Source organism: Channa argus, chromosome 5 (genome assembly GCF_033026475.1).
Source record: "Channa argus isolate prfri chromosome 5, Channa argus male v1.0, whole genome shotgun sequence".
In the NCBI taxonomy this organism is placed as follows: Eukaryota; Metazoa; Chordata; class Actinopteri; order Anabantiformes; family Channidae; genus Channa; species Channa argus.
This window is the reverse complement of record NC_090201.1, coordinates 11,834,801-11,854,378: the sequence shown is the minus strand read 5'-3', so window position 1 is coordinate 11,854,378 and position 19,578 is coordinate 11,834,801. Positions and strand designations below refer to the sequence as shown.

General features: G+C 42.7%; 1 protein-coding gene across 4 annotated transcripts in view; it reads left to right on the top strand.

Moving 5' to 3' along the window:
- Nucleotides 1-19,578, top strand: part of foxp4 (forkhead box P4) — a 90,170-nt gene that overhangs the window by 43,592 nt on the left and 27,000 nt on the right. For all 4 annotated transcript variants that reach the window (XM_067504467.1, XM_067504465.1, XM_067504463.1 and 1 more), the window contains exons 3-5: nt 5,691-5,780; nt 15,769-15,891; nt 18,728-18,844. In XM_067504467.1, coding sequence (XP_067360568.1) covers nt 5,691-5,780; nt 15,769-15,891; nt 18,728-18,844 — 330 coding nt within the window. The remainder of the gene's footprint in view (nt 1-5,690; nt 5,781-15,768; nt 15,892-18,727; nt 18,845-19,578) is intronic.

The following is a 19,578-nucleotide window of genomic DNA, read 5'->3' as shown; positions in this document are numbered from 1 at the left end:
GGTAAAGGAAGTCCGGAAAGACCTGATTAATACCAGAAAAAGAGACGGCATACATGAGGAAAAGTCAGGGAAAAGGGGCAAATTCTTGGCAGAGCAGAGTTTATTTGTAACCCACCGTGAAATTGAGCGGCTCTAGCAGGCTTTGGTTCAGGCTGCCCCTTACTCCTATATGTTTACTCCCTGAAAACCCCTGATCCAACCTAAATATATATACAACTGTCTGTTTCCTTACGAAATTGACATTAAAAAGTTTACAGTGTGATGATTTTTGACAAATTAGTTCTAACACTTTTGTATCCACCATAAACAAATGAGACCCTGACCGACAGTTTCTCACACCAGTTCATCACGACAGTATTGCTCCTCCAGCTACTTTAAGACCATGGTCATTTATTGTTTTACTGCGAAAATGAAGATGCTGCTATCGGCTCAGCAGACCTCCCTCTTTTTCATTTGACAACTTACCTTGCCCAAATTTAGAGGAAAATATGAGTATTACTGAAGTCAGCTGCTCTAGTTTTTGACCTAAATATACATTTCCAGACTCAGGTCTTGATGGTTACATCAAGTTACATGACTGTCAGTCTTCTCAGCACTTACAGTTGTCATCATTGTTAAAATCTGTTATTGCTACCCTTTAAATATTCTTGTGCTAATCTTAAGTGGAACTTTCCTTTGTCTACCTATCCCAGCTCCTCAGTTACTGTCACTGTAGTTGGTTTTTGAAGGCAAAGGTCCCTCATAAGGCCAACAGCTGCATTCACAGAGCTTAGTTTCCATTGGTCGGCCTATTTTAGGACTCTGTCTAAGCCATATCTGCTCTCAGCATTTACTGTGGTGAAAAAGGGTATGGGTAACAGATTTCCAGAGAAGAGAGAGGGGGTCCAGGGCACAAAAAAGACTTGGAAAGACAAACAAACAGTTTGTGAACTATACATTTTATGGAGAGGTAGAGTGAGGGCAAAGATCAGATCTGGTGATTTAGATGGAGAGAAGGAAAGTACGAGTGATCTGGGAAAGCAATATGGCTTTTGTGGTGACTCACAGTGATGCATTTGATACGTGTGATTCCACTGCGGCTGTAACCAAGCTTTCACTCACATATGCCCCAAAGCCATGTAGCAATCCCACTAACTGACACCTCGTCGGTAATCCAACTTTGTGTACAGCGTGTGTGGGTGTAAATACAGGGCCAGTCTCTGAAGGCAGGTGAGCTGGTACTGTACTATGTATCATTAGCCTTTCAACAAATTTACATGCTTTGTAGATAGTGTTACATCTGTTCAGTATTGTTTCATCTTCTTCTCTGATTATGATTCCCTCTGAGTATCAAGAGAAAAAGAAGGAATCAAAGATAAGAGAGATTTGGAGTCAGAAAAACCTGTTAGAGAGTAGCAGAGACCAAACCCCAAGGAGAGAGTAAATTAAAGTAGGAGGGGCGGGAGTTCTTGGAGTTCCAAGGTTTTGTTGGTGTCGAAGTGAGAAGGCGCACTGCACACAGATACAAGGGATCACCAGGCTGACCCAGGAGGATGGCAGCATTGACGCAGCTTTAGCTTGGCTTTCAGCTTCAATGACAGAACTACAGAAAGAAGATAGAGAAAAAGAGGGAAGTGAGTGTGAAAAAAAGATCCATCGCTCCTTTCTGAACCCGGTCTCTCCCACTGATCCAAAATCAGAGAGCGTGCAGGCCTGTGGAGAAGCAGCTGGGTGTGACGAGCTCTTTTCTACATCTTCACCCTGTATCTATCTACCTGTCTCTGCACCCATTGCTCTCTCCTGGGGAAGAAAAAGGATAGAGGAATGAAGAAGGGGTGCATTACAAGCCTCTCATCCCAGCCTGCTGAGCTAGTTAGTCAGACAGGATATTTGTTTGACGCTGGAGAAAAGCCGTTGTAGCTAAAGCTGTTGAAACTTCTGAATACTTAGTCCTGCCTAGTTTAGCTCTGTTGTGGACAGATGAAACGCTGAGCCTTCCTTGCACCCTCACTTGCGCTCCTTTTTATCTCGGTTGCGTTATTTTTTCTCTTCTAGTTCTAAGAGCAAAGAAATCTGATACCACCTGCCTCCCCCTTGCCTTTGGTAACTCCCTCACCACCTTTTCCCACTTCTCCCTAAAGGACAGCCCACTGTCTGCCCCATGGGCTGTTTATCTATGGGGGGAGAAGAGGAGGAGAGGGTAGAAGGGGGACGGATTTGTTTCGTTTCGGCCATCAACAATGGACCTCAGTCAGTGCTGACGGATTACTCCAACATATGGTACCCACCTGTCTCTCTTTCTCTCCCTCTCCTCTGTTGCCCCCCATTTCTCTCCTTTCCTCCTCCCCTCCCTTCACTCTGTCTCACTGTTTAGATTTCTTTGCTTATTCCTGCACTCTCACCCCCTGTCTCACCCAAACACACTGGGCGGATTAGAGGCCAGATTCATCACACACGCAGACCTGTTTGCTTTAGCAACCTGAGCCAGGCACAGGCACACACAATCACACACACACATGCATGTATTTTACTGTAGGAGGCGTACCTCCGTGATCCACGCACACCTACTGCAAGATCAAAACAGACACAGGAAAATTACATTTCTGCTAATGGATTCTCTAACTGCCCCACCAATGCTCCCTCCTTTCAAAGAAACATAGTTGTCCTCTATCTTTTAGAATCTTGTTAAGGAGAGAAAGTAGCCCACACTGTATGTGTGAGTGTGTGTTTTTTATGTTTTTTTTTGTGTGTGTGACCCTGCTGAATTAAAAAATGCACTGTTATTAAAGGCTGTGTCAAAGGCGATGATTTACAGAGGGGAGCGATGACAAGTCAGAAGAACACACACACTGAACTGACACACACACTCACACACTCACACTGTGCTCCCAGGCCTCCAAGCTGAGCAATGACCTCCTCACCCCTCCTTCCCCTTCCTCCTCCCTCTCTCACTCTAATAAAACCTGTCTGACACCACTGATGTGTGTATATGTGTGTGCATGTTTGTGTGTGTGTGTGCTCTGCAGCAGCACAAAGACTCTGTTGTTGGGCTTCCCTCTTAGGCCTCCCTCATATTTTCTTTAAAGGTGCAGTGCGCCCCCAAGAATGCCATAGGGGGAGTTGGGGATGGGGGAGCCTAGAAGGCGCTGGTGTATGTAGGTGGGTGGGTGAAGGGGGTGCATGCTTTACAATGCTACAACTCACCCGGGTCAGAGAGGGAGAAAAGCAAGGAGTGAGTGTGAAGAAGAAAAATAAAAGAAGAGTCAAAGAAGAGGAGTGCTTCTTGACAAAGCAGATATGAGAGAGTTTGGCTTTCAATTCTGGTGGCTTTCATCTGTTTGTGTGTGTGTGTGTGTGTGTGTGTCTGTGTTTGTGTGTCTGTGTGTGTGTGTGCGTGCATTGGTCTGCATGCATATGTGTGTGTCTTTTAAAGCATGGATGGATCAGTATACTTTACACACTGTGTTGCCTATTATTGTCTGGCAGATTTCACTTAACAATGCCAAACTGTTTTTCCTGTGGTTATGTCATAAATTTACACTTCAGAAAGTGGCAGTTTTTTTTAGATGTACTTCTTGGTTGTGTGGGACATTTGAATAAACTAGTATCTAAATCCACCATGAAGACTTTGTTTAAATATATAAAGAATCATAGGGTTTGTTGGAAGTTCTTGTTAGCCATATTTACACATAAACACACATGAACGTTACAGGAATATAGGCCTAGGAGAGGAGACAGGCATCACCTCTGCTTGGTTGTAGTGTTTATGAAAGCCATAAATGGCTCTTTAATATAGTGGTAATCAGGGTGGTAATTTGGGTAGAATTGTCCCTTATTGTTGCCAGACATGCCTTCCCAGGCCCTGCCAGCACACATGCATATGCACACACAGACAAACACATATACTCACTCCTGGGCAGACAGAGTGTTCAAGGAGTAATTCGCACCACATGCCAACAAACTGGGCGGTTGTGTTTTTGTTGTGTGTGTGTAGGTGTGTGTGTGTGTGTGTGTGTGTGTGCCAGTTTTAATGCTGAGGTCAAACCAGTGAATGAGAGGGGGTTCCCAAGATTTTTGTTTTGAAATACGTGTTAAAATACGTGTGTGTAAATGTGCATGTCTGTATAGACATGTCCACAGCCACGTCTGTGTGTGTTTTAATTGCGGTCTCAGCAAAAGTAGCAAGTGTGCTCGATACAGATGGTTTTCATCACTCTGACTACACCGAGAACTTCTCTCGCTTTCTGTCTCCCTCTAATCTCCCTTCTCTGTTTTTGTAATTAAACATTACTTAATGTACCCAATCTTCTAATTTGACAATTCATTAAATATCTGACAATACTCAGCAAGTGTGTGCTGCACATTTTCACCCTGTTCTAATTTTCTGTAGTTAAATGATGCACTACCACAGAAAATAACTGATTTCTGGTGATGCATGGTTGAGTAAGAGCTTTCACAGTAAAGAACATCCCTTATTCTAGCCGTTAATTTGTGGTGTACACACACACACACACACACACACACACACAGACACACACACACACACACACATGCGCATGCACAGACACACACAGACTTTCATAAATCAATATTTACTAAGGAACCTTTCCCCTTTGAGTCAGAGGAAGCAAATGTGCATCCTGCTGTCTCCCTTCTAAACCCTCTGTCATGAGGCATGTGTGTGTATGTGGGTGAGTATACACTTACTTACAGTAAGCATGAGGTGGCTCATGTTTTGAGATGGGTGTTTTCTTGTTTTGCTTTCAGAGCTGTTCAGATATTCCAAGAAAAATGTCAATTCCTCAGGGACTGATTTGTGTTGATGATAGAAGGCTTGAATTTTTAACTCTGTAACAAGTAAAGAAAAGAGATTGAAATTAAAGATCTTTACCCCTTTTTTAAAGGGTAAAGAGGAAGGTTTGAGGATATATGAGAAGAGAGTGGGAGAGAGTGTTGAAAGGATGAATGGGCAACACTCAAGGGCAGAGTGAAGGAATGAAGACAGCAAGCTAGTGAGCAATTGTGTCAATGGTTTGAATAGACAGCACTGGAGGGCAGAAAGAAGAGAACTGCGGAGCGGAGGGGGAATGAAGAGGTGGGTGGTGGTTAGTCACAGCTCTTTAGGGCACATTAGGGCAAATACTTTCTTACATCACTCTGGAACACACAAACAGTGCAAATATCACACATGCAGTTATGCTGACACACTTTTGCCTCAGAGGATATGGAAGCCCACTTTGCACCTTCCTCTGAAAAGAGGAGAAGAGGAAGAGGAGGGTGAAACAGATGGGAGAGCAGATAAACTATGATTGGAAAAACGAGATAGACAGTTTGGAATTAAAAGGTTTTAAATGAGTCTGGATGAATTCAGTCTCATCAAGGCACAGACAAATGCAGAAACACACTCTTGAGCATGCTATACTGTATGTTTGCCAGATGGACGTCTCGGGTTGAGGAAATCAGACCTGACAGCTTGGCAAAGGGAGAGGGTGCCGAAAGTGGCCAGTATGAGAGAGTGCTTTTGTTTTTTTCTTTATCTAAATTTAAAGAGTTTTATTTAACATCTGGTGCTTGAAACCGTGGATATTCACAGGCACTTTAAAAGTGTTAATTTGATGAGTGTGTTGTTGTTGTTTAACACTGAAAAATTTTTACATGTATAAATGTGTGCGCGTGATGAACATGTGGTCATCTCTATTTCTCTCTTGTAGGCGCTCCAGGCAGCCAGACAGTTCCTCCTCCAGCAGGCTTCTGGACTCAACTCCCCTGGCAGCAATGAGGTCAAACAGAGCCCTGTGCAGGTCAGAACACACACGCATACACACACACACACACATACATAATCACATGTGTACGCACAGACAGATGCATAACCCAAGTGGTGCTTTGTCAAAATCTGTATATTATTAAGGCCCTGGCTGCTGGAGCTTTTCTTTCACCAACCTGCCACGTCAACTACACTGTGTGATAAAGGCGCATGCTTTTCACTCCCTTTCTCTTTCTGTCTGTTTCTCCAGTTGGGTGTGTGTGCGTGTGTGTGTGAATGAGGTCTTTGTAGTGATTGGGTAGTGAACTGTTTTCAGAGTTGAATTCCTCAGAAAGAAGAGAGAATGAGGTTAGCTGGAGTGCAGGATCCCCTCTGAAAGACACTTGAGGAGGACACACACACTGCTGTTATTTACAATTATGTGATGTGCAGAATGCATGCACAAGTGTGATTTGTAGCTGTGTCTCATATCAATAAAGTGGGGCCATGGGTATACTTGATCAACAAGCAGCCTGGCTATTGCACTGCTCTTCTCATTAATGTGCCATATGATAAACAGACAGCACTATGGGAAATAAAGAAAGAGATGGAAGGGACATAAGGACGAATGTGAGGCACAAGCAAGGATAAACTCCAGCATAATTTGTGGTGTCTGAAGCCTGTAAAGTGCATTTAAATAGTGCACATGTAGATAAAATGCAATTGTTTGCAGTTGTTTTAGAGTGATATGCTCCCAACAGTATGCTTAAATAATAAAGTGCTTTCCAGGAAAACCCTTCTAGTGCACAGAATGAGTGAAAAAAAAAAGTGTTTAGCATGAAGAGCAGCGACCTACATGACACATCAGAAAAGGAAAAACTAAACTTACCAAAACACAGAAACAATAGAAACCCCAAAAGACAAGATTTTTCATGACAGCCACAAAGTCTAATTGCCAAGTGACCTCTGGGAGGAGCGAAAAAGCCATGGAATTAATGGCTTATTACTGAAGATGTCAAAAATGAAATAAAATTTTTAAAAGAAGATCTTGCGGATTACACTTTAATCAAAACCTGAATTGGAATCAGAATCACTTTATTTACTTTGGTTATAAACTGACAGTTGTAGAAGGTACACGATGACTTGGAGGAGGTAAGCGAGAATTGTAAGTGTTAAAATATTCTAAAGATTGAAGTTGCTTTAATATTGGAACTCAACACACAATTCATTGCACACACAGCCTAAAGTGATGATTCATTAGTTCAGTAGTAGTAGTAATAGTAGTAGTTGTAGTTTTTGTCTTGCTCTTTTTACCAATTTGAGATACACACATTTCAAGTCCACATTGGCAGATGATTGAGATGGGTGATGGTGTGTCATCACATCACATGCTGACTTTACTTTAGTCCACAGATTGAATATTTAATTCAATCCTACAGATGTTTAAATTTACTTAGTGGCTTATTTTAAAAAGCTAAAAAATGTCTATGTGTTGGATAGAGTAACTGAACATTAACATGTATAGTAAATCTGTAGTTTATCCATAAGATATAAACATCTAAAGTGAAGTCTCTATGATTTTTGACAAGGAATTTAACCTGTGACAGCAGTCTCACATGAAAGGGGACAAACAAGTCAACCACACTTTCAGAAGACCTCCTTCAAATGCGCATCTCTTATATGAAAGCAGTTTTACCTTCCACTGCCTTCCCTCTCTGGAACGTACACACTGACACAAACACACACCCCTTCTTTAGTCTCTCCGTCTCTGTCTTGTTTGCCTTGTTTGTTGGTGCCTGGCCTGGCTAGCCTCGCTGTATTCACCAGGGCACCCACAGTACATCTCTGTTGTCTGAGCTGTCAACTAACATGGCCCCACACACCATGCTAACACACACACAGGTACACACTTGGATTTACATTTGTCTGTGTCTGTGTGTGTAGACTTCCGTTCTTACAATCAGAAGCACAAGCACTAAAGGGGTCTGTGTATATGTGTGTAGCAACAGCACTGTAGTCAGTGCCTTAGTGAGTAGTCTAAGGTAACGCATCAAACTTTATTAATTGCTATAATTCCAGAATTATGATCATTTTATAATCGCAGGAACTGCACCCAGTTGCTGGCATTGAAGCAATCGTTCATCGGCCACATAGAGAGTGAGTGAGCAGTGAAGTGAGTTGAGCCAGATATTTCATCTGGTCATTTCTAAAGGTGGCAGTAAGTGACTGTACAGTGACACAGTGGCTCACATCACGCACAAAATGGCCGTCATCAGGTTGGTTCCTGCTGGGCTGCTCTCACACATGCAAATGAGACTTAGCCAATAATGAGATCTTTAGGAGCTCGATAATTAGATTTTTCCCTTCTCTCTCAGGGAGAACGATAGAGGCAGACAGGGCGAGTGGGAAGACTTTTTTCGTGTCTTGACTGCTCCGGAGAAGCCTAGGACTGCGCTGACACCCCCACACTCCTCCTATCCCCTTTCCAACCTTTCCTCACCATATTTTTCTTCTTTTTGTTATTTATAATAGAGGGGAGGATCTAAGCAGATAGCAAAAGAAACTCAGAGATTATATCTGCTTTTTGATTGGTTGTTCAGCGACGGTCTCTGTGTTTGGCTGGATGTGTGAGATGGTATCAATCCACTTTGTGTGTGTGCATGCCACACTGTCATGTGTCACATTCAGGAGACACTCAACAATAGCTCAAGTCTCTAGACAGGCAATTGCAGGAAAAATTGATTGTGTGCACCAAAATTGCAGTTACAGCTGAAAAGCAGAATAATCAGAATGTTTTCAAGAGGTTATTTATGGGTTAGACAATTCATCAGATCAAAGAGACGTTTTAATTTGACATTTGAAACAAATGTATAATTTTACACAGATAGAAATAATATTTAATATTGTTAGTATTCATAATGATAAAGTTCTAATTCTGTACTAGTGCTCTCTTTTCCCAAAATTAAAATGTGTGCACATTCCTGTGTTGGAGTAATCATTTTTTTAATGTAAGACAACATGGCAAAGATGTCTATGGCACTAAGACTTAATTATTGTAACCATAATAAAAGGCGTTTATTACAACTTTGCATGACATGAATTATTCCCGATTTTCTCAGTAAAACAAGTATCTGACCACACTGGATATAAAATATTAAACTGGCAACTGGTGATTGGTAGTAAAGACATTAGAGATGCCAAATCATGCAAAACCAGAGGATCGGGGTTCTAAATGAGGATTTGGGCTTAGAATGGCTGTAATAGAGCCATTGTTCTTAATAAATGATTGCTGCTGATGTGCTCTGAAGCAAGGCAAACAGAAATGTATGACTAAACCAAGTACCCTCTAGGTGTGAATTATTTGTTGGCATCACGGACAAAGGGCATGTCAGTTTAATCAGTCAGTATAAGTAAAAAATGTGATTCCTTTACAGCAGATTATACTTGAAAGATATCCCTACCCTCTGCAGTGTGTATTTTCTAGCGGAAATTGGGCATACAGTAATTGGCCCTACAAGTTACCTTAATGGGTTGTGGCACATGTGCAACTGTGAGAATTGGCGGGCACGCAGTTGGCAGACAAAGTGGCAATTGGCGGATTACCCAGCATGATACATAGCATGCCTCTGTGACCCGCCACGCGTTCTCTACAATGGGCACACTTGGCACATGTTCATACACTGGGTGGGCACAAGCAGACACATATACACCCACTTGGCAGACACATGCCTGACGCACTTAACACACTGCCACTTGGCATGCACACATACAGATTAATGCACGTGCTTGGCTGTGGCCCATGTGTATGTAATTGAATAGCGTGGTGTCCTGTTTTCATGTATTATTGAGAAGCTCGTTTAATTAGTAAAAAAATGAAAAGACTCATTAGAGATATGTTAATTAGCTTGGCTCTCTGCTCTCTGGAGAGGGCTGGCACCATCACAGTGGGATGGTGGAAGAGAGGGAGTCACACAGGAAAAACGGGAGGTGGAAACTGAGTCATGTCAGTCTTTAAGCAGAGATTTTATTCAGTGAGACTAGTTTGACTCAATATTGCAGTGGTAATTCACCAGATTTCTATATGCTGCTAAATTGTTTTCTGCTTCACCCAGTTGGCCTATTTGAACCCCAAAAGATTAGTGAAAACCTACTAAACATAAAGATTCTGAGGCAGAGTTCAAAGTCTTTTAACTAATCAACAAAAGTATGTTGAAAGATGAGTGTTTAGCCCCCCAGAGTCTGCACTAGTGAAGCGGCTCCTTCTCTCATTCTCTTTTATTTTCTTTCAAAGTGTTTTTCCCAAAGCACTCCTTTTGTCTACTCAATGAAAGTGCTTAGTTGGCAGTTTCTCTCATTTGATGGGGAGGGAATTTAGGCTGTGTGTGCACACTTCTGTTGGTTTGTGTGTGTGTGTGTGTGTGTGTGTGTGTGTGTGTGTGTGTGTGTGTGTGTGTGTGTGTGTGTGTGTGTGTGTGTGCGTGTGTGTGTGCGTGTGTGTGTGCGTGTTGGGATGTGGTACTGTATGTCGTCCTGACATTTTGTGAAGGGTGTACTGTATGGAATGGGTCTGGCATTGGGCAGAGGGGTGGACTGACAGAGGGGAAGGATGGAGAGGAGAGGTTTGGGTCTGACCACTGAAGTGTGAAACTCTTATTTTGTGATTTGAAACATGAGTGAAATCAGTAATGAAATATGGTCGATAACGGCCTCTCACACTTCCCAATGAAGTGCCCTGAGTGTGTGTGTGCCTCCGTGTGTTTCTGGAAATGTGTTGTCATTTTTATTCTGAAGCACTGGGGCGTTAGATGGAGGAAGGCAGTGGATGGAGGGGGTGGGGAGTGGTACAGGGAGGAGAAGGGGAACGAAGGGGAGGAGGAGGATTTTCCACTTGAACTTGCTGGTCTTCTATGAAGTTTTTTTTCTTTTTTATTTGTCTGGCTCATGTCAGGGAGTGCTCAGTATTGTGCAGTGTGCACAGTATGTTCATTCACTTACATACTGTGTATGAGTGTGTTACATGTGCGAATCCCAGCTCAGACTCAGATGGTAAAGGCCCCAACTCAGTGTTCTCAGCAGCCCGTGTTCCTCTGTAGGCATCTACTGTCATCACATGTCAGTCACTTCATCTGTTCGTCCCAGCCACCAGTCATCCATCCTTCAACTTCCATCGCAACCCTGTTATACTCAGTGTCCCATATCTTCCATTACACCTGTGTGTTAAATAAAGACACATAGTCAAAGCATAAAAAACAGTCAGCTGTGTAAAGTTTACAGCAAAGTTAGGTGCAGTTAAAAAAATAAATGTTAAATTCTTTCGTTTTCCAGACTGGCATAAAACACTTACTTGTGTCTGTCACCTGTGATGTGAAAATAATTACTAAAAGTCTCACATTACTCAGCAAACTTTTGAGGTTGAGATAGCATGGTGCCCTGATAATCCCCAAAACCTACTGGCTTCGCTCATCAGTTCGCCTCATAGTAATGTGGCCCCTGGCCCCAGTAAAGATTAGCTGGAGGAGGGGTACTCACACACACAATGGGGCCCTTTTACTTCCAATGGAGGCCTGGGTCTGAGCTCTAAATAATGTCTTCATCACAGTATGCACTCCTTTCTTTCTCTTTATAACTTTTTATTTTTTCCCTTTCTTTCTCTCTTTGGCCCTCTTACGCTCTCCATCTCCCTTTACCCCATACTCTTATTTCTTAGTATGATGAGCACAGAGAGGCTACTTACTAAATAAACACATCAAACAAGACGAAGAAAGGATGATATTTCAATGGGATGCTCTCATTTATCCCCTAGTTAAAGTGGCAGAAGAGGGTTATGCAGTTTGCATGAATGAATGAACACGAATTTCTCTTTTTTTTTTTACTATTGCAGCTGCCATGTTAAACTTTTGCAACTGTTCACAACATTTAACATATTTATAAAGATATGCCTGGCAACATTATGGCAAGATTTCATGTAGTGGCCAAAAACAGCTAGAGACAGGGTCCAGTTTTCATGTTGCGCAATAAGAGCGTGTGTGTGTGCGTGTGTGTGTGTGTAGCAGGGGCGAGACAGAGAGGCAATCGTCCCTTTCCAGGGTGAGGTGGTAATGCTCAGTGACAAGGATAAACAGCACTGGGGTTTGCTCCTACCAATAGAGGGGGGTGGGGAGGAGGAGGTCTGTGTCAGCCTCTCGCTCTTGCTCCTGCTTTCTCCTTGTCATTTTTTCAATTATCCTTTTCTCCTGCATGTCCCCATAGACCCAGAGGCAGGGCCTGCATCATTTAGACTGAGAGCCTGTTTAGATTCTGATTATAGCCTCCTTTCTTCTCAGTACTACATGCAATCGTTTTCTCTCTCTCTCTCTCACTCTCTCTCACTCACACACACCCAAACACACACACATCATGTGATATAGCAACTATAACAGTACATTTATCTGCTAGTGAAGATTCAGGGAGTGTTGATAAGCAAACAACTGTTGCTGTTTCATAAACACAGTGTTTGTGTTTTCCTTTTTATTTGTGTCAAATTATTACACTCCGAAAATATAGATTAAATGTGTGACCTTAATTTAGAAGAAGATTAAAGATGTAAAATCTATATTTCGCTTCAGAAAGAGAAGTGATGCAGTCATTTAACAGCCTTTGTCTATATAAACATGGCGCTGAGCTGGACTGGGCCTATTTCCCTTGGCTGCATACTGGTTTAATATCAGATAGTCTCCTTCCTCTCGTCCTGAGGTTTCATCTGAAATGGAAAGTGGGGCTTTCCTCCTCGTTAGAACAAAAAGTCATCAAGGGAGGAGAGGAGAGAGGGATGGAGGCTCATTGAAATGCAAGTTACATCCCCCCTCTTTCTCTCTCTTCACTCCTCTGGGACTCCATGCCTTTCTCCTCCTTCCCATCTTTTGGGCGCTCCCTCGCTCCCTCTCTCCCTCTCTTCTTTTGTTAATCAGTTAAACTCCCTCTTCAAACAACCCCTCTAATTACTCCTCCACTCTCTGTAAACGACAGGGCTGTCTCTTGCTTCTCCTGTCTCCCCCCACACCACCCTCCACCCCCCCCCCCGCTCCTTCTCTCCATGGCAGGGGTTGACCTCTGTCAGCCACCAACCCCGCAGTGGTGTGTGTGCCTATATGCGCATGTGTGTTTGTGCACATAAGACTGATTCTTTCATATTAATAATAGGAGTGACATATTATGTTTTTAAATGTTACTATTATTAGTGTCCAACATTTATCTGGCACACACTATGTGTGATTTTCCACTGACATTTGCCTAAATGTGCACGTGTGTCTGCAACAATGTGCGTGCCACTGTTGAGGCCATTTCCTCTTTTTTAAACAGATTTTTTCTTTCAAAAACCTGCTGGGTGCAGTTTCACTTTTTCTATGATTCTTCTTAAACATTTCACAATTTTCTCACCATTATTTCCTCTCTCCCTTTCTATCAGTCTCCTTTTCATTTTCTTCACTTCTTTCCTTTTTTCCAGTGTTTGGATGATATTTTCCTTCTTCTCTCTCTGCGCTCTCTCCTTCACTAACTTCCCCCCACCTTCACCTCTCTCCCACTAATCTACCACACATCTCTCTTTTAAATTAACATGCATCATGAAGAAAAAAATGGGATGACAGCAGAAAAAAAAAATTAAATACATTTAATAAATGGCTGACTTCAAATCGCCCGGCTTTGCAGACTCTCCCTATTCACAGTCCAATGAAAGGGGAGAAATCATTCACCGGGAGAGACAAAGCCGAATGAAAATATAATTCTGCATTGTGGGGCGCTTTTGTCCTGGCCCGTCAAATCGCTAATGGCGAGGCTTTTGTTTTGTGGAGGCGCTCTCAGGCTGGCGGTGTCGTATGGCGGTGGCAACGCATGCCCCATAATCACCACGCTTTGTGATATTAGATTATAGGGGCAATTAATGGCGTCAAACCTTAACTACTCAGCATTCAGCCTGCCACACGCACATTCAGTTTTAAACACATGGACGTTTACACACATACACACACACATGCACAGATACAGTACAGTATATCAGCACTACCACACATGCATTTGGTTCTGGCATCAGAGCGTCAGCCAACAAACAGAAAGGTGCTATAACTCCAGTAATTATTACGCCTGTGACTTGAAAATGTCAATGGCGGTGTGTATAAAATAGAATGTATGAGTTGTCAGGAAGAAAGAATGGGATGCACAAGAGCAATTAATTACAGCTTTTCATTTGGCAGCTTAGACTGACAAGGCCCGGCGGCGGGGGCAAGCTGGCATGACGCCAAGTGGCACCCATCACCACCCCCACGTTACTCACTACCCCACCTTCCAATCCCCTCGCCTGTTCCTTTACCAACTGCCACCACACCAGCCTCACTCACCCAACTCTGACTGTATTTTTTGCTCTTTCCTTCAGCTCACACACACATGTACGCACTCATGTGCTCACGCACTACTACCAGATTCTTCTTCGACTTTCCATGACCCACTCTAGCCTTCTTTTCTGCGCTTCCAGTCCCTTCACCATGACAGGTAGCTGGGAGGCTCAGTTTTATAGAAACATAGAGTCTGTAGGGCACTGACAGATGTACAAAGGCAAATAAAAACAGAAAGGAATGGAAGAATGGAGTGTGTTAGTATTTATGGCCAGTCTTGTTTACAAAGTCGAATCAGCTCTTTACAGATTTCATTTGTCAGTGCCAACTTGTCCCCTGTGTTCACTGCCACACAATTCCCATCAGCCTCCCCAGCATCCCCTCAGGTGCTGAGTAGATAGACTGGTCTAAAAAGAACTCCATGCACCGGCACTTGTGGACGCCTACACTAGCACACTAGCCCACACACCGACACACAGATACTGTACACAGTTTGACTACCAAACACAAAGAAATTTCACCATGGAGTAAATATAGATAAAGGGCCAAGTGATAAATCATCCTTGAATTTCTCAGTAAAACAGCCACTGCTTCCTCACAGACAAGATTATTTGTACTGAGAAGGCAATATAGTTTTATCCTATGGCAGTGAAGGAAGAGGTAACCATCCTTCAGCTTTGCCCCTGATAGTTCACTTACTATAAACAAAGAAAATATAAGCTCTCTTATTCAATCTCACTTTGTCATCTCCCTAGATATCTCTCATTGCCTCAAATGCTCTGTCATCTTATGCTTATTGTTTTCTGAAACCTTCAATCTATTAATAAATACAATAGCGCTTTTTCAGCAGGACCATGTGTGGTTTTTCATATATTGTGTCTGTATTTATGTATGACTGTGAGAGTCTCTGTGTCTGATTTATGTGGCTAGTTTGACTTTAGTTTTGCAGTGTTTGTAATCAGATTAGCATCTCTGCCCATCAATGTGTACAAAGCATGTGCATTTAGAGTGCTTGCACAACACATCTGCAAGAATCACCATGTTTCTCTCTCAGTCCTCTTCCTCTCTCTCGCTCTCTCTTTCTGTCTTTGCCTGCCATCAGCTCTATCTGATGAGATAGACATCTCATCAGATAGCCACTTTGTTGTTCCTTTCTTCTTAGCCAGGCTTGACTGTGTGGAAAGAGAATTGCAGGCAGTCCTAATCATGTGTTTATGGAAGTAGATAAGATTTTATATTTTATAGGGAGCTGTAGATCTGTCCTTTTATCTGTGCCTGTTGTTACAGAAATCAGCCTTTTTATGTTTTTGTTTTTGTTAGTCTTGTGTAGCAAAGTGTAAACAATATGTGTGCGCCTTGCTGTGTCTGTCTATTTATCTTTGTCTCATGTTAGCAGTTTTCCTTTGCAGTGACTGACAAAAGAGAATGACAGACAATACACCTCTCTAACTTTACCTGTGGATACCAACTCACTGTATAGTCTCCGATCAGTTTGTTTGTTTGAGTGGAGCTTGCAGTTGCAGGCACGGTCATGCTTAAAGCTTGCTGTGCTGGCCAGGCCTTTTCACACAAAGCATAAGCCCATTGATTGACTTACCCTATTTATAAATGTGAAAATGTATAAGAGCTTAGAATCTAAATTTAATATGGATGTGTGTGTTTCTGTGCTGTCTTTAGGTCCCTGTGTCCATGGCTATGATGAGTCCACAAATGATCACTCCTCAGCAAATGCAACAGATCCTGTCCCCCCCTCAGCTCCAGGCCCTGCTGCAGCAACAGCAGGCTTTAATGCTACAGCAGGTAAACACACACACATGCGCGCATGCACACACACTCTGTTTGGACCCAGTCCCAGGCTGACGTGTTTGGATGTGTCTGTTTTAGTAGGTGCTGACACACACTGGGCGTGATTGTATCTTATTCAATGATCTGAGATCTTTGAAGATAAACACACATCCACGTATCCACTTATACTGTACACACATTGTCATTTCGAGTACCTCCACTTTAGGGTCGTTGCTAGGAGAATGTGCATGCTCCCACCTGTGCACAATTGAACATATGCACACACACATGCAAACGCACAGACCCATACACACAGACACGCTCATATGTTCGTTAGCATCAACCAATGAATCATAGTGATCATAGTGAAGTGTGTTGATGCGCATCAGGTGAAGGGGTTGCTATGAAGACACAAACCAATAAACACTTTTGATCTGCAACAGATCTGTCAACCACACCAACCTGTAACCTCCTACCTTTACAGCCTTGTAAAAGCTGTGTTTCAGCAGGACCATTAACAGTACTGGGAAAGCAGAGTAATTGCACCAGAAGTCTAGAAAACACATACATACACACATGCGCAAGGCCAGAGCAGACTGTAGATTTAATAAGGAGCAGTAGCTTTAGGCGAGTATAAATTGAAGTGGGAAGATCTGACAACATGGATCATAATGGAAATGTGAAATGTGCTGGCTTTCTGGAAACAGACATGCAGATGGCTAAGAACCTCTTCACCATTTCTTTTTTTCTCTAACGAGGAAAATCGAAACGGGTAAAGGGGGTTTATAGTGTGCGTTCAAGCACACACACGCACACACACGTACAAACACACACATTACACTCCCGCTATTAAAACCACCAAGTTTAACATTGCTCTCCCACTTAATTAACCACAGTATGGACTTGCTCTTAGTGTATAGCTGCAAATCAGGCACTTTTACACACACACACACACACACACACAGAGAACAACCAACCAACATATCACTCACTGGAGCATTAAATTTCATATCCCTCTGGCAATACAGTGTTGTGTAAGTGAGGTTTACAGCCCACTGCTTAAGCACACTTGTGTGTTCGTTAGGACACCCATTTGTGGATTTGCATGTGTGTTTTTTGTGTTTTAACCTTTACTTTGCTACAGCTATTCTGCCTTTCTTTCTTGGTGTGTTCACTAAACTCAAGGTCATGGTAATAGGCTGGAGAGGTGACTGCCTCACTTACACATACTCTTAATGCACAGAGCCACTGAATCAAATCATTAAAAAGATCTTAATTATCACTTAATTATTCCCTCAACTCACCACTTTCCAGCTGTGTGTGTGTGTGTGTGTGTGTGTGTGTATGTGCTTGCATATGCATTTGTCTTTGTGATGAGGAGGCGATCAGGCCTAGTGACGCGGAAAAGAGAGATTAACTCCGCCTAAGGAGCGATAAAAGAGAGGAATAGCAGATGGTAAAGAAAGAGCAGCAAGAAGGAATGAGTCCTGCATTTAAAATATATTAGGGACATGAAGGAACGTCATAGTACAAAAGCACAGTAAATTATGCAAAGATGAAGCTATGGCTGGGATAAGATTGTAACTGGAAATGTAAAACAGCTTTTCACAAAAAGAGCAGGACCATTACATTACACGGAGAGTGTGGTGAGGATGGGCAGTGGTGTGTAGTCGCTCGCTCTAGGGTCAGATGGATGAGAGACTGAAGCAACTGCTGCACTGTGAAGTCATTCTCAGCTGAAAAGCCTCTTTGAACATTTGATGCACCATGAAACAAAGACAAACTGCAGACGGACACATGTACAGGCTGTTCTCAAGACTAAAACCCCCCTGTACAAACACAAGTTGTGTAGTCAGTGTGCATTTTCCTGTCTGCCTTGCTCTCCCCTCAGCAAGATTAGAATCTTAATGGACCTTCCTGAGTAAATTAATGATTAGTAACTCAAACAAACAGACAAGCTGTGGCCAGTCAGAAGAGACTGTGTGTATGTGTGAGTATATGATGTTTGTGTGTGTTTTTGCATAAATAAACTAGACTTCACTGCTAAATCCAGTACTTGTAAATCACTGCATTTAGCATTGCAGTCAAGTTTATTCCAGAGAATATCTGCATAATCACCACAAAAAAGTCAGGTGGTGACGTAAGCAACAGATAGAAGTCTCAGGAGAAAACTTCTGTCGCCCTCCTAATGGATGGCTATATGGATCTATATAACTATAACTGTATATCCTGCAGCCTGCATAGTACAGTTCAGTTTGTGTGTGTGTGTGTCTGTGTGTGTGTGTGTGTGTGTGTGCTTTAAGAGCATGTGTCAGCCACCAGTGCTCTTCGTCTGATCTTCAGAATTTTTTTTTCAGTCAAGTTAGGTTCTCCTTTACAGTGGCTTGATGCAATGCATGTGTGCACGTTTATTTCTAGTCTGTTGCCCTTCTGCCTGCTTGTATGATACCACAGGTGGATCGGTCTATATGGCACTAAAACTTTAAGTGAAGACTCCAAGCAGGTTTTAAAGCTGTGTAGTAGCTCTGACAAACACAGTCTCCATAGAACACAAGCCAAAACTCAAAACGTGCCATAATATAGTGTTTGCTTGGCTCAGTGTTGACTTCCTCTGTGTGGTTTGTCAATAAACCACACATCGCCCCAACAATAAACGGCGGCCTTCACTGAGAGCGTAGGAATAGAAAGCAACAGCATTCCTTGAGGCTCTCATTAATGTGCGCTGTCTGATTATTTTACTGTTTGCCTGTGGTATTGTTAAGATTGTAACAAAGTGTTACACCAACTACACCTCTTCCTTCCCACTGCTTCTACACCCCCCCCTCCCCTTTTTTTCCATGTCTGTCTCTAGTTACAGGAGTACTACAAGAAGCAGCAGGAGCAGTTGCATCTCCAGCTTCTGACTCAGCAGCAGCAGCAGCAGCAACAGCAGCAGCAACAGCAGGCTGGGAAGCAAGCAGCAAAAGAGGTGACTTCACCAAGTACATACTCACTCGACTCAAGTACACTCTGAAGTACACAAGCACCCTTAAACACAGTAAAAGTGGTTGACATGGGAGCCTGCAGAAGGAAAAAAATTACATGGAGGATCTGATGTATAGGATGTAGGATGTATAGGTTTAGGTTTACTTTTCCTATCTCTGCATTTCAGGTCTCATCATCCTTTATTGTAGCTTATTGTTGTGTGTACTGTTCAAGCTTGTCCCAAAATAAGGATTAGTGAATATGGATTTCCATTTTAACCTACCACTATCAAGCCACGTCGAGGCAGCAAAAAGTATTCATTTGCATGCCTTCAGCTCTAAGCCTGAGGTGAAATCTCTCTGTAGGAGGGGTCTGCCACTCTTTTGATTGTCAATTAACCCTGCCAGCACTAGGAGCCTCCCTTGCCCTCATGTTCACCCTCTCTTTCACACACACAAATACACATGGACACACACACAGTACCAGGTTTAACCACAGCTGTGCTACGGTAGGATAACGGAGGATCAACCGGGATCACATTGTGGCACAACAAAGAGTATTCGATGAGACCAGATTACTGCCATAACCTGTGTGTATGAGTGGGGATGTGTGCATGCCAGTTTGTGCATGTGTGTAATGTATGAATGCTCTTTTGCCAAAAATGGCCAATGACCATGCAAGAGTGAGACTTGAGGAGAAAGACCTCATGAGACATTTCTGATAAACGCATGAGGAAAC